The sequence below is a fragment of the Grammomys surdaster genome, unplaced genomic scaffold, assembly GCF_004785775.1.
Source record: "Grammomys surdaster isolate TR1022 unplaced genomic scaffold, NIH_TR_1.0 100, whole genome shotgun sequence".
Lineage (NCBI taxonomy): Eukaryota > Metazoa > Chordata > Mammalia > Rodentia > Muridae > Grammomys > Grammomys surdaster.
In genome coordinates, this window is record NW_021604579.1 from 10,686,603 (window position 1) to 10,700,216 (window position 13,614).

Below are 13,614 nucleotides of genomic sequence, written 5' to 3' on the forward strand. Positions count from 1 at the left end.
CACTCTGTAGACCTCAGTCAGGTTAGCCTCAAACTCTCAAACTCAGAAATCCACCTGCCTCTGCCTCCCAAATGCTGGGATTAAAGGCATGCGCCACCACCGCCCGGCTTGCTGTTTATTTATTGACACAGGCTCTCTATGTAGTTCTGGCTGTCCTGGAGCTGGCTGTGTAGGTAAGGCTGGCCTTGAACTCACAGAGATCTGCATGTCTCTGCCTTCTGGGTGCTGGGATTAAAGGTGTGTGGCTAGTGGTTTAATAATGAATTCTAGCTATTATATCTACTAACTATATATTGTGTGTCTAAATATGTTTATATATGTAATACTGTATTGTGAACTTAAATTAGAAATATATTGGTATCAATATATTAGTGTAAAGTTTAAACCTCACTTTGCATAAACTGTGCAAAGTCTGTTGAGGATTCTCTTCTATGGTCACTTTGGTGTCCAGATTGATGGAGACCAGCCCTCATAATACCACATTTCTAGAACTTGTCACAGAAGGAGAAGAGAGCATGGGGAATCACAGTTGGCTCTCAGGTGCCTAAGCCTACAGCCCCTTAGCTGTAACTGGCGCATGGTCCTATCTGATTGTAAGGAAGTGCTGGGAAGTATGGCTGCCTGTGTATCTAGTAGGTGAGTATCCACAATGGCTGTCCGTTCTGATTCTGTTACTAGTTCCATCTTGGAAAGTTTTCTTTTGAGTCTTAGTCTAGGCAATAATATCTTCATCTCACCAAATTGTATCAAACAAGTAAAATATGGCTGGCTGCATGGTTAGTGTGTGATGGAATTTTCTCTGGTCTATTTTTTTTTTTAAAGTTAAAATGCTGCTTATTTCTCCCCAGGTCTCCTGAATGATGGAACTGTGGGAATTTTCAGAGGTAACCAGATGCGCCTAAAGAGAGCTTGCATTCGCAAAGCAAAGATTTCAGCTGTTGCTTTCCGGAAAGCCTTTTGCCACCACAAGCTAGTAGAACTTGATGCCACGGGTGTGAATGCTGACATCACTATCACAGACATCATAAGTGGCCTTGGCAGTAACAAGTGGATCCAGCAAAATCTTCAGTGCTTAGTATTAAACTCATTAACTCTGTCCCTTGAGGATCCGTATGAGCGGTGCTTCAGCCGGCTTTCTGGTCTTCGAGCTCTGAGCATCACTAATGTGCTCTTTTACAATGAAGATCTGGCTGAAGTGGCTTCGTTGCCTAGACTCGAGAGCCTGGACATTTCTAACACCTCAATCACAGATATCACTGCCCTGTTGGCCTGCAAAGACAGACTCAAGTCTCTCACCATGCATCATCTAAAATGTTTAAAAATGACTACTACCCAGATCCTGGATGTTGTGCGTGAACTAAAGCATCTGAATCATCTTGACATCTCAGATGATAAACAGTTCACATCAGACATAGCCCTTCGACTATTAGAGCAAAAGGACATCTTGCCCAATCTTGTCTCCCTGGATGTTTCAGGGAGAAAGCATGTGACAGACAAAGCTGTCGAAGCCTTTATACAGCAGCGGCCTGGCATGCAGTTTGTAGGTTTGCTGGCCACAGATGCTGGCTACTCTGAATTCCTTACGGGCAAGGGACACTTAAAGGTTAGATTTTAAATTATATTTTGTTTGACTTTTTTTTTTAGTTCCTCAAGACTGCATTAGGGTCAATGTGTAATATATGAAACACTATAATACAACGTATGGAAATGATTGTATAGCAGAAAGGCTTGCATTAGGATAATAATACCAATAAAAGCCCTGTGGGACCAAGCATGGTGAATGCTTTTAATCCAAGCACTCACGGAGGCAGACGAAGATAAATTTCTGTGTGTACATAGCCCGGTATAGATAGCGAGCTTCAGGTCACCCAGCGCCACACAGTGAGACCCTCTCTCAAATAATATTAATAGTAATGATGATAATAATATTTGGGTTGGAAAGATATATGGTTCAGCAGTTAAGAGTGTTGGCTGTACTTCCAGAGGACTGGTCCTGGGTTCAACCCCCAGCACACCCACATGGTAGCTCACAACCATGGGTAACTAGTCCCAGGGGATCTGATGCCTGCCTTCTAGTATTCACAGGCACTAGGCACACATGGAGTGAACAGACATACATGCAGACAAAACCATACACATAAATAAGTAAGTAATATGTATTTTAAAAAGTGATCTAGGCATGGAGTCTTCATAGCATAGAAGACTGAGACAGGAGGGTTTGATGCCAACCTAGGCTGTATAGCAAGGACCAGGTAGTCAAGTCTACGTCATGAAGACCTGTCTCAAAACAAACAAGGAAGGACCATTAGAACTTTTTAACTTGCCAGGCGCTGGTGGCGTACGCCTTTAATCCCAGCACTTGGGAGGCAGAGGCAGGCGGATTTCTGAGTTCAAGGCCAGCCTGGTCTACAGAGTGAGTTCCAGGACAGCCAGGGCTACACAGAGAAACCGTGTCTTGAAAAACCAAAAAAGCCAAAAAACTTTTTAATTCAAATATGTATAAAGGTTGATATTTCTTTGACCTCTGATTTGACAGCTCAGGTCGAAGGAAGCATGCTGAGATTGCCTGTCTCTTTTGTTAGAATTATTCAGTTTAGTGTAATTTGGTAAAAATGGTGTCTGAAATGGTTATCTCAGTATTGTGTTGTGATTAGTTTAGGTTTAGTTTTAGGCTTTATGTGCTTGTTCATAAGGCCACAATATTAGATGCAAAAACAGCTAATATAATTTCCCAGTATTTATGTGGGGCAGGTTTCTATTATATTTTCTTTTTTTTTTTTTTGGTTTTTCGAGACAAGATTTCTTTGTGTAGTCCTGGCTGTCCTGGAACTTACTCTGTAGACCAGGCTGGCCTCGAACTCAGAAATCCGCCTGCCTCTGCCTCCCAAGTGCTGGGATTAAAGGCGTGCGCCACCACCGCCCGGCTTCTATTATACTTTCATAAGCACTACTTGCTTTGGTGTCTCCATAGTCCTCTGGCCTCAGATTCCTGAGTGCTGGGATTACAGATGTGAGCCACCATACCTAATTTAAGAAAATGGTTGGGGGCTGCAGAGATGGTTCAGCAGTTTAGAGTACTGTCTACTCTTCTAGAGGACTTAGGTTCAATTCCCAGTAGTCAAATGGCAGCTCACAACTGACTGTAGTTCTAGTTCCTGGGGATCCAACCCTCACACAGACATTGCAAGGATAACACCAATGCATTAAAAAAAGAAGAAAAAATGGTATTCCTTCCTTCCTTCCTTCCTTCCTTCCTTCCTTCCTTCCTTCCTTCCTTCCTTCCTTCCTTCCTTCCTTCCTCTTTCTTTTTTAAAGATTGGGTCTCATCACTGCCTGGGATGGAACCCTGCCTGTGCAGGAGGCTGACTTGAATTCAAAGTGATCCTTCTGCCTTTACCTCTAGAGTGCTGGGATTAAAGGTGTGTGCCACTATAACCTGTCCCAAAAGAGGTTCTCTTTATTTTAGTTGATTTTGTATGTGCAAATGTTTTGCTTGGATGTATGTGTACCATTTGTGTGCCTGAAGAGGGCATGGCATCAGATCCCTTGGGACTGGAATTCCATACAGTTGTGAGCTGTCATGTGGGTGTTGGGAGTTGAACTCAAATCCTCTCTTGAAGAATAGCCAGGGTTCTTAACAGCAGAGCCATCTCCCCAGCCTCAGAAGTGGTTTGTCTTAAGGGTCACAAGCAGATCATCTTAGTACCTGCCCTATGCCTCACAACTGTTAGAATCGAAAGCTCCTATCCTTCCCACTGCACTCTGACCTCTGTTGAACAGGTCTTGGTGCGGCTTTTCCTTGGTCTCAGCCCCACAGCAGGTTTGAGAGTTCCTCCTGTGGTCTTGTCACCATCAGTCTCCTCAGCCTTGCACTTCCCAAGTCCAGTCCTTCTGCTAGCTGGCTACCTCGCTCCTGCTGCTCGCTCTACCAAGCAGGCTGTTGCTCTGAATTCTTAAGAATTCCTGGAAATCTACTTAGTCCAGTGTTAATTCTCAGACTTCATCCTAGAGGTACTGGACACAGTTGCTGTTGCTTTCTTCCTTGGAATACTCTTCTTAGCTTCTAGATATCACACTGGCCTTGTTTTATTTTATCTTCCTTGTTCTATTGCTTTTTGTTTTCTTTTGCTGTGATTTCCCTCATTTTTTAAGGCTTCTGCTGTTGAAGCCTTCCATGCTATAGTCCTGATAATTTGTGTTTTATTTTGTTTCTATAATTAACCTTACTGAAAAGTCTGAGAAGCCATCATTCCTTTACTTTAGTTCTGCGTACTGTACTTTATTTTGCATGCTTTTTAATGTCTTGACTTTGATTACATTTATGTATTCATTTGGGAGAGATGTGCATGCTTCTGCATGTGTGTAGAGTTCATTAGACTCCTGCAAATTGTCCTCTATTCTCCAAACATGAGCCACACATACCTTCAATAAGTAAAGGTAAAAACATTTCTTTAGGAGTGTCTTTTTAAAGATTTATATTAGGTGGGGCCCAGTGGCAAGACATGTACCTTTAATCTCTGAACTTGGGAGGCAGAGGCAGGCAGATCCTTGAGTTTGAGGTGAGCCTGGTCTACAAAGTAAGTTTCAGGATATCCAGGGCTACACAGAGAAACAGGGAAATTCTATCTCAAAAAAACAAAAACAAAAGAATACTGGTGTGTGTGAGTGTGTGTGAGGAAGAGAGAGAGACACACACACACACACAGATAGTCAGACAGATAGACAGACAGACAGACAGACAGACAGACACTGACTGTGAAAGCTAAAGGCTCTGGATTTCCCGTGGAGCTCGTGAGCTGCTCAGTGTGAGTGGGTGATGGGAATCAAACTCCAATCCTCTACAAGAGCAATAAGCTAGCTCTCTGAACCTCCAAGGCAGCTGGGCACCCTGCTGCTGGGGTGTCTTTGCAGCATCTTGTAGTTTATAGGTTCCCCTTTCTCTTCCCTTTCTTTTTTTTTTTTAGATCTTTAAATCTTATGTGTGGTGCTGGGAATCAAACTCAGGTACCCTACAAACCAACTCCTCAAAACCACTAAGCCATCTCCCAGCTCTGTTCCCTTTTTTTCCTTTGAGTCAGGATCTCACTAGGTAGCCCTGGCTGGCCTCAAACTCAGAGGTCCACTTACCTCCCATATGCTAGAATTAAAGGTATATGACATTGTACTCACTCCACAGCCCCCCACCCCCCCGATTTTTTTTGAGACAGAGTATCACTGTGGTTCCTGACTCACCTGGAACTCCGTGATCCAGGGGACTCAGTGATCTTCCACCCTCCTTGTTACTGGGCTTAAAGGCATGTCCCACACAGAGCAACCCTCTTTCGCTCTTTTCCTGGCTCCCTCTCTCCCTCCCTTCTCCCCTCCCTTCCTTCCTTTTTTGTGGGGGCAGGGGGTCAAGATGGTTTCTTTGTATAGCTTTTGGCTGTCTTGGATTTTGCTCTGTAGACCAGGCTGGCCTTTAACTCACAGCGATCCTCATGCCTCTGCTTCTGGAATTAAAGGCATGAGCCACCACTGCCTAGCCAACCCTCTCTTTCTTTTCTTTTCTTCCTTCCTTTCTCCCTTCCTTCCTTCCTTCCTTCCTTCCTTCCTTCCTTCCTTTCTCTCTCTCTCTCTCTCTCTCTCTCTTTCTTTCTTTCTTTCTTTCTTTCTTTCTTTCTAATTAAGAAATTATTACATTTATATGTATATGCCATAGTTTACATGTGAAGATCATAGGAAAAGAGTCTGTTCTTCTATGTGTGTCCCAGGAATGGATTTCAGGTGGTTTTCTTCTTCTTTTCTTTTCTTTCTTTCTCTCTTTCTCTCTCTCTTTCTCTCTCTCTTTCTCTTTCTTTCTTTCTTTCTTTCTTTCTTTCTTTCTTTCTTTCTTTCTTTCTTTCTTTTTTGTTACACCTGTAGTCTATATTTCTTTTTGGAGGGAGTGGGGGGTTAGGAGATGGAATAAGTAGGGTATTGCTGTATCTCACACTGGCCTGGAACTTACTTTGTAGTCCAAGCTGGTCTTGAAATTAGGATTCTACTGCCTCAACCTCCTAAATGTTGAGATTCACTTGTGAGCCACCATTCCTATATTTGTACAAATTACTGGCTAGGTTTGGAGTTTAATTAAATTTTTGGCAAGACCCTTACATGTTGTATTCTTTGACTGGGCTATACATAATGTCTAGTTTTACATTCCTGTAAAATCATGTTATTGATATTCAGAATCAGATTACTAATTCACTGGGGATTATACAGTACCTAGATCTGGTCATTCATTGGAGATCATTATGATGTCTTGGTTATTGTATGTGTGTCTGTACATGCATGATGTATGTGTATATGCATGTACCCTGGAAAGGGTGTAGGTGTCAGAGAACACCTTTGTCAAAAGACTCTCCCCTACAATCTTTACTTGAGTGTCAGGGATCAAACTCAGGTCACCAGATACGTCTGGCAAGCATCTTCACCCACTGAGCCATCTCACCAGCCATATACCTTAAATATTTTCTTTTCACTTGCTAGTTTGATTACTTTGTAGTCACTTCTCATTATCTGTGTTTGGTTGCACGGTGGTCCCTGAACCATAGTTTAACATAATTATATTAACCTGTGTAAATTAAGTTAGATTTAATTTTGAATAAACCCTCCTAGGGAATTCGATAGATCTGGGGAAATTAACAGATCTATTTGATGAATGTGTGCTAAGTGTTCTGCTGTCACTGTTGGCCTGCAGTGAGTGGCCACCACACTACACCACATAGGTCAGTAAGTGGAGGATCATCAAAACTAGGAAAAAGAGATTTGGGGGAACCTGATTTAGATTGATGTGTCTGTCAGGAAAGGCTTTCTCTAAAGATGGGTTTGACTTGACTTAGGAAGTATAAATGCAAATTAGTGAAGCAAAGAGAGAACATTTTAGAGTGGTCGTTGTGTGTGATGGTCTTCTGCTGAGATAGAGCTTGGCTTATTGAAGGATCAGGGGAAAGGCCAACAGTGCCGACAGTGTTTTCGATTTAAGGGAAAGAATTTACCCCAAGAGGCAGCCTAAAAGCTGAGACAGTAAGGCTTAGCAGTGTTAAATGTCTTGAGATTTATTCTAGGCTGTGCAGAAAATATTACCCACAGGCTTGTGCTGGGCTCTCAGTCCAGTCTGCGTCTCTGAAGCATGATGGCTGTGGGTGGGTTAGGAAGTAACCATTCCCGCTTGTTTCTTGCCTTACTTGCTTATGTTGAATGTCATTTACTGCTGATGCTAAGATGGGGAGAGGTAGAGGGTGAGAAGAAGTCTAAACACTCATCTTTTGGCTATGTCCACAGGTGTCTGGAGAAGCCAATGAAACCCAAATTGCAGAAGCGTTAAGGCGGTACAGTGAACGGGCATTTTTTGTCCGGGAGGCTTTGTTTCATCTTTTTAGCCTGACTCATGTGATGGAAAAAACGAAGCCAGACATTTTAAAGGTAAGAAAAAGAAACTGGTGATGAAAAAATTTGAAATTACTTTTCTAGTAGATTTTATGCATTTAGTCTTTGACTTTTGTTTCTTTTTTTGTTTTTAATAGGATTGATGATCCCAGTTCCAGTTATTAGTTATAAATAAGAAGTTAATTGCATATCATTACTGAAGTTTATAATAGTCTCTCTAAGTAATGCTTTCCAATGCTATGTAATTATTTCAGACCAGTAGTATCCCCTATGATGTTTTATTACAAGAACATGGAGAAGTATAGGATGGGCTCAGTGTACTGCTCTGTGTGCCAGCCTTGGATAGCTTCCCACTCAGAAGAGCTTTACAGATACAATACTAAAACTCTGTAAGGTAGGGCAGCTAGGGAGACGGCTCATTGGGAAAGAGCATTTACTGGACAAGCATGAAGATCCGAGATTATATCGTAGCACCGCATTAAACAGCCGTTTGTTTTCGTATGCCTGTAACTCCTGTGCTGGGGCAGGTGGGGACAGGAGAGTACTAAGGCTTGCTGGCACCAGAGTAGGTCCATAAGGTGGGATGTGACACAGTGGGGCAACCAGTGATGTCCACTAGTCTCCATATCTTCACACATATGCACATACACCACTCACACACATACTACACACATCCCCAAAATAAATGTAGCTCAACTGGTAGAGTCTTGCCTACAATGCATGACACCATAGTTTTAATCCCTAACACTGCATAAACTGGGCATAGTGGCACATGCCTGTAGTTCCAGGACTTGGGAGATGGGGACAAGGAGAATCAGAAGTTCAAGGGCATCCTTGACTATAGAGTAAGTTGAAAGAAAGACTCTGCTATGTGAGACCTTGTTAAGGGAAAAATATTCATTAAGCTAGGTACAGCACATACACTTTGATCCCAGCACTCAGGAAGCAGAAGTTGGCAAATTGGGGCCACCCTAGTCTTCATAGTGAATTTTAGGTCAACCAGAGCTACATAGTGAGACCTTGTCTCAAAAAAAAAAGTTCCATTAGTGTAGATCTGGCTATGTAACCCACTGTTAACAGTCCTGCCTTGTATATGAGTTGTCCTGGGCTCAATCCTTAGTGTGACACAAAAACAGGAGTGTTGTGGGGGGAGCAGTGAGCTGGCTCTGCAGGTAAAGGAGCTTGCTGCTAAGCCTGAGGAACTGAGTTTAGTCCCCAGAACTCAACATGGTAGAAGGAGAGAACTGGCTGCCAAAAGTTAGTTGTACTCTGATGTCTAGGTACACACACACACACACACACACACACTCCATCTCTACCCCCCACAGTATACCCATCCCACAACACACCACATCCATACACACACAACACATCTACCACATACACAACACACATCCACACACATAATACAGCTACAGATCCACAACACAACTGTACATTCGAACATATAGCATCCACCCACACACTTACAGCCACGTACCACACACACATACACACCACCTACACATACACACAAACAACACACCTACACATATACACAGCACCCACCCCCCCACACACAGGTATTTTCAGATGAACATGGGAGTGTCAAGCTGTAACTTCAGGAGGCTGAGGCAGAAGGATTACCAGTTAGACCCCAAGTGAGCTACATAAGAAGTGTGAGAACAACCTAGGCTTCATAAGGAGAGCTTTGGGGCTGGGGAGAGGCTCAGCAGTTAGGAGAATTTGCTGCTCTTGCAGACTCCCAGCACGATTCCCACATGATCGCTCACAGCCATCCGTAACTCTAGTTCCAGGGGATCCGACATGCACGCATTCATGTGCTGCATATACATATGCACACACACGCGCACACGCACACGCGCGCGCGCGCGCAGGGTAAACATCCATACACACAAGAGTAAAATAAGCCCAAAATTTAAAAAGAAAAGTGAGGAGTCCTTGTCTTCATAAAACTTTAAAGTTAGGTGTGGGTGTTTGCCATTAACCCTGGCACTTGTGAGGCAGAGGCAAGCAGATCGCTTTGAGTTTGATGCCAATCAATCTTGGTCTACAAATTGAATTCTAGGCTGGCCAGGGCTATGTAGTGAGACCCTATCGCAAGAAAGAAACGGTTGAGTGGTTAGAAAAGCATAGTTGCTGTGCCCTATGTATAGCTTAGTGGTAGAAAACACTCGTGTTGATCTCTAGCACAAATATTCATAAGTAATAGTAACCAACATATTTATGAACACAAGAAATTTAGATTTGATAAGGTTTGATAAGGCTACATGGGTCTCAGGGATCGATATCTATCTTTTCTATATATCTTAAGTAGATTCAGTTTTGAAATCTAGTGAGTGTAAGGCTTTATTTTGTATTTCATTTAGTGGCCACTATCGAAGAGGTGGATTTTATCTTCCGTTTTACAGACTGTGAAACTGAGGGCCTATGAGATTAAGAAACAATAAGTCAGTGGCAGAGCCAGAACTGATTTGATCTCCTGAATATCTTAAATTTCCCAATGGAGTGCTCAGTTAGTAACATTTTATTTTTGTCATTAATACCTGTCACTCCAAACCAGAAGAATCTGCTGCTTGCTTTGTCTTTTTTTATCCCTTCCTTCCCCTCTCCTTCTTCCCCCTCTCCCTCCCTCTTCCCCTCTCTCTTCCCCTTCCCCTTTCAGAGATCCACCTGCCTCTGCCTCCTGAGTGCTGGGACTAAAAACTGGGATTAAATCAATTTCAGCGCCAGGCAGTGGTGGCACACGCCTTTAATCCCAGCACTTGGGAGGCAGAGGCAGGCAGATTTCTGAGTTCGAGGCCAGCCTGGTCTACAGAGTGAGTTGCAGGACAGCCAGGGCTACACAGAGAAACCCTGTCTCGAAAAAAACAACAAAAAACAAACAAAAAACAAAACAAAACAAAATCAGCTCCAGCTTTATTTTTTATAAAACTGAGCACAAAGGACTAAACCTCCAGCCCTGACTTGAAATACCCACTCATTTATTTAGAGATTAAAGATTAAAATTCATTCATAGAAATTTTGCTGTAAAAGAAACCTAGGAGGAAAAATGGCAGTTGATTAAGGAAATAATTATAATTAAGGGACAGTTTTGGGGTTTTTTAGACTGGATTTTTCTGTCATTCAGCTTGGCCTCAAACTTAACAATTCTCCTGCCTCAGACTGCTCAGTGCTGGAAGTGCAGCCTCGTTCCCCACCTCCACCCCCTTTTAAAAAATAGGTAGAGTTGTGTTTTAAGTATGCTGATCTTTCCAATCTAGGATTTTAAAAATGACATAGAAGTAATCATTTTCTTGAGTAGACAGACAAGGAAATGATCCGGTATATCCGTGGAGAAATCAACTGTAGAGAGGATTACAAAAGATCATTTATGAGTGGGCAGGAATCTGAAGTTCTTGTCTGGTTAGTTCAGTTTTCTTAGTGTGGTTGAAAGCTGGGTTTTCCAGGGCTGGAGAGAGGGCTCAGTGACTAATGAAGAGCATTTACCAGTGACTCACAATTGCCTGTAACTTAAGTTCCAAGGGGTCCAGTACCCTCTCCTGGCCTCTGTGGGCACACACACACACACACAAATAAACAAGCACAAAATCTGGGGTTTGTTTGTTTGTTTTAGAGAAGTGGCTTCCCTGCGTAGCCCTGGCTGTCCTAGAACTCAGTCTGTAGACTAATCTTGTCTTGTGCTCACAGAGATCAGCCTGCCTCTGCTTCTTGAGTGTCGGTAGTAAAGAGGACATCCCTCACCACTGCCCAGCTATAAAATAAATTTTAAAGAAAGCTTAGCTTTTAGCTGAACTGAAGAATGGGGAAGGCTTTAGAGGGGAAAGAAGACAATAGTTTTCTAGTTAGGGAGAGGATCAGTTTTATTGCTTCTAACTGGCAGCACTGTCAAGGAAGGGACTGGGAATTGAGAGTGATAGTGTCCTAGGCTCTTTACATACAACCATGCTTTTGAAGTTACTGTAGAGCAACAACAAAGCAGCCCCATTCTACGATGAGGGTTTGTGTTTATGAGGTGAATCAAAAGGACTAATTGTCTTTTTGTTTTTTCAGCTTGTGGTTACTGGGATGAGAAACCATCCTATGAATTTGCCTGTGCAGCTGGCTGCAAGTGCCTGTGTGTTCAACTTAACTAAACAGGATCTTGCTTTAGGCATGCCTGTCCGGCTCCTCGCTGATGTGACCCATTTGCTGCTCAAGGCCATGGAACATTTTCCTAATCACCAGCAGGTAAGCACCCTTGACTTCCCACTCAGGTGGTCCTGAGGTCTTCCCCAGGTGCCTCCTGCTTCTGCATAGTTGAGTTTAATAAACCAGATCTTTTGTTTGTTGTTGTTTTGCTCTTTTGAGGCAGGCTCTCATGTAGCCCAAGTTGTTCTTGAACTCCAGAGCCTCTCAAATCCAATTCCAAAGTCCTGGGATGAGGCATGTATCACCATGCCAGAATTAAAACTTACTGGGGTTCTAGGCATGATGTTTTTTGCCTTTAATTCTAGCACTTGGAAGTCAGAGAGGCTGGTGAATTTCTGTAAGTTTGAAGATAGTCTGGTCTCAGAACGCCCAGAGCTACATAGAGAAAACAAAACCAAGGTTGGAGAGATGGCTCAGTGATTAAGAGCACTGTTTTTCCAGAGGTAGCTGTCTTCAGACACCAGAAGAGGGCATTGTATCCCATTACAGGTGGTTTGTGAGCCACCATGTGGTTGCTGGGAATTGAACTCAGGACCTCTGGAGGAGCAGTCAGTGCTCCTAACCACTGAGCCATCTCCAGCCCGCTCTGTTCCCAAATCTTAATGCTTGTCCAGCCTACACTCTGGTGACAAACCACTTGGCCTTAGAATGGCCTTCCTATTCTCACAATAGGTCCACTGGTTTTCTTAACCATTTTTCAAGATGTTGGCTCCAACTTAGCTTGCTCTTTGAAATCTTGCCTTACACTAAGAGCTCTGAAGTCTGTTTTCTGTGCTCAAGTGAGGCAGTTAGGACAGTTGAGAAAACCAGGCAGGCTTCCTGAGAGATGTAAATATCTGAGCCTAGTACTGGATGGAGCCTACGAATATAGCTCAGTTGAGAGTGCTTACTTTGACTAGACACAGCCCAGGGTTCCTTGCTCGCCTAGAATCCCAGCACTCCAGAGGTGAAAGTGGGAAGATTAAAGGTTCAGAGTCATCCTCAGCTGCAGTGAGTTATAGCCCAACTGTGTAGCACAGGAACAATCTCAAAACAAACAACAGAGAAACCACAGGGTGGGGGGAGTGTGGGGAGGGCTGGAGAGTTGACTTAGTAGTTAAGACTTGCTCTTACAGAGCACCGAGGTTTGGGTCGTAGTATCAACACAGAGGCTCATAGCCTCTTATAGATCCACTACTGTCTCTGCAGATATTAGGCATACATGTTGTGAATATATATATACACACACACACAGGCAAAACACTGAAAAAATAAAATAAATACATATTTTTTTAAAGTTAAAGGGCTTTCAAACAAAGATCAGAATTTAATGTATTGATATAAAATCTGAATTGAATTACCATCTTTAAAAGTACATAGTCTTTCCTAAAATAATCAATTTATTCTTGATAGCAATTATAAAGAGCTGACTTAAAGAACAAAATTTTGGTTAAGCACACAGTACACACCTTTAATCTCAGCACTTGGGAAGCAGAGACAGATTGATCTCTGATCATTCGAGACCAGCCTGGCCTACATAGCAAGTTCCTGGATAGCCAAAGCTATATAATATAGAGATTTTTGTATGAAACCAAGACAAAAAAATTGTGTTTTTCAAGATTTAAAAACAGAAACTGGAGCTTAGTTGGATTTGCCTTGTAGTCATGAGTCCTGAGTTCAATTTCTTGCACTTAGTGTGTACACAGCTTCCTCAGACACGTTTAAACATATTTAGAAACTTTTTTTTTTTTTTTTCAAGACAGGGTTTCTCTGTGTAGCCCTGGCTGTCCTGGAACTCACTCTGTAGACCAGGCTAGCCTTGAACTCTCAAACTCAGAAATCCGCCTGCCTCTGCCTCTCAAGTGCTGGAATTAAAGGTGTGCGCCACCAGGGCCCAGCGTTTTGTTTTGTTTTGTTTTTTGGTAGAAACATTTTTTTAAAGACTGACTTTGGCTAAAAGTTAACAGAATGATGTTCTATTCAGATTGTTCTCTCTCTCTCTCTCTCTCTCTCTCTCTCTCTCTCTCTCTCTCTCTC

At 42.7% G+C, this 13,614-nt stretch overlaps 1 protein-coding gene across 1 annotated transcript in view; it reads left to right on the plus strand.

Moving 5' to 3' along the window:
• Positions 1-13,614, plus strand: part of Zyg11b (zyg-11 family member B, cell cycle regulator) — a 55,888-nt gene that overhangs the window by 26,950 nt on the left and 15,324 nt on the right. The window contains exons 3-5 of the mRNA XM_028786157.1: positions 849-1,603; positions 7,303-7,443; positions 11,461-11,637. Of these exons, the coding sequence (XP_028641990.1) occupies positions 849-1,603; positions 7,303-7,443; positions 11,461-11,637 (1,073 nt within the window). The remainder of the gene's footprint in view (positions 1-848; positions 1,604-7,302; positions 7,444-11,460; positions 11,638-13,614) is intronic.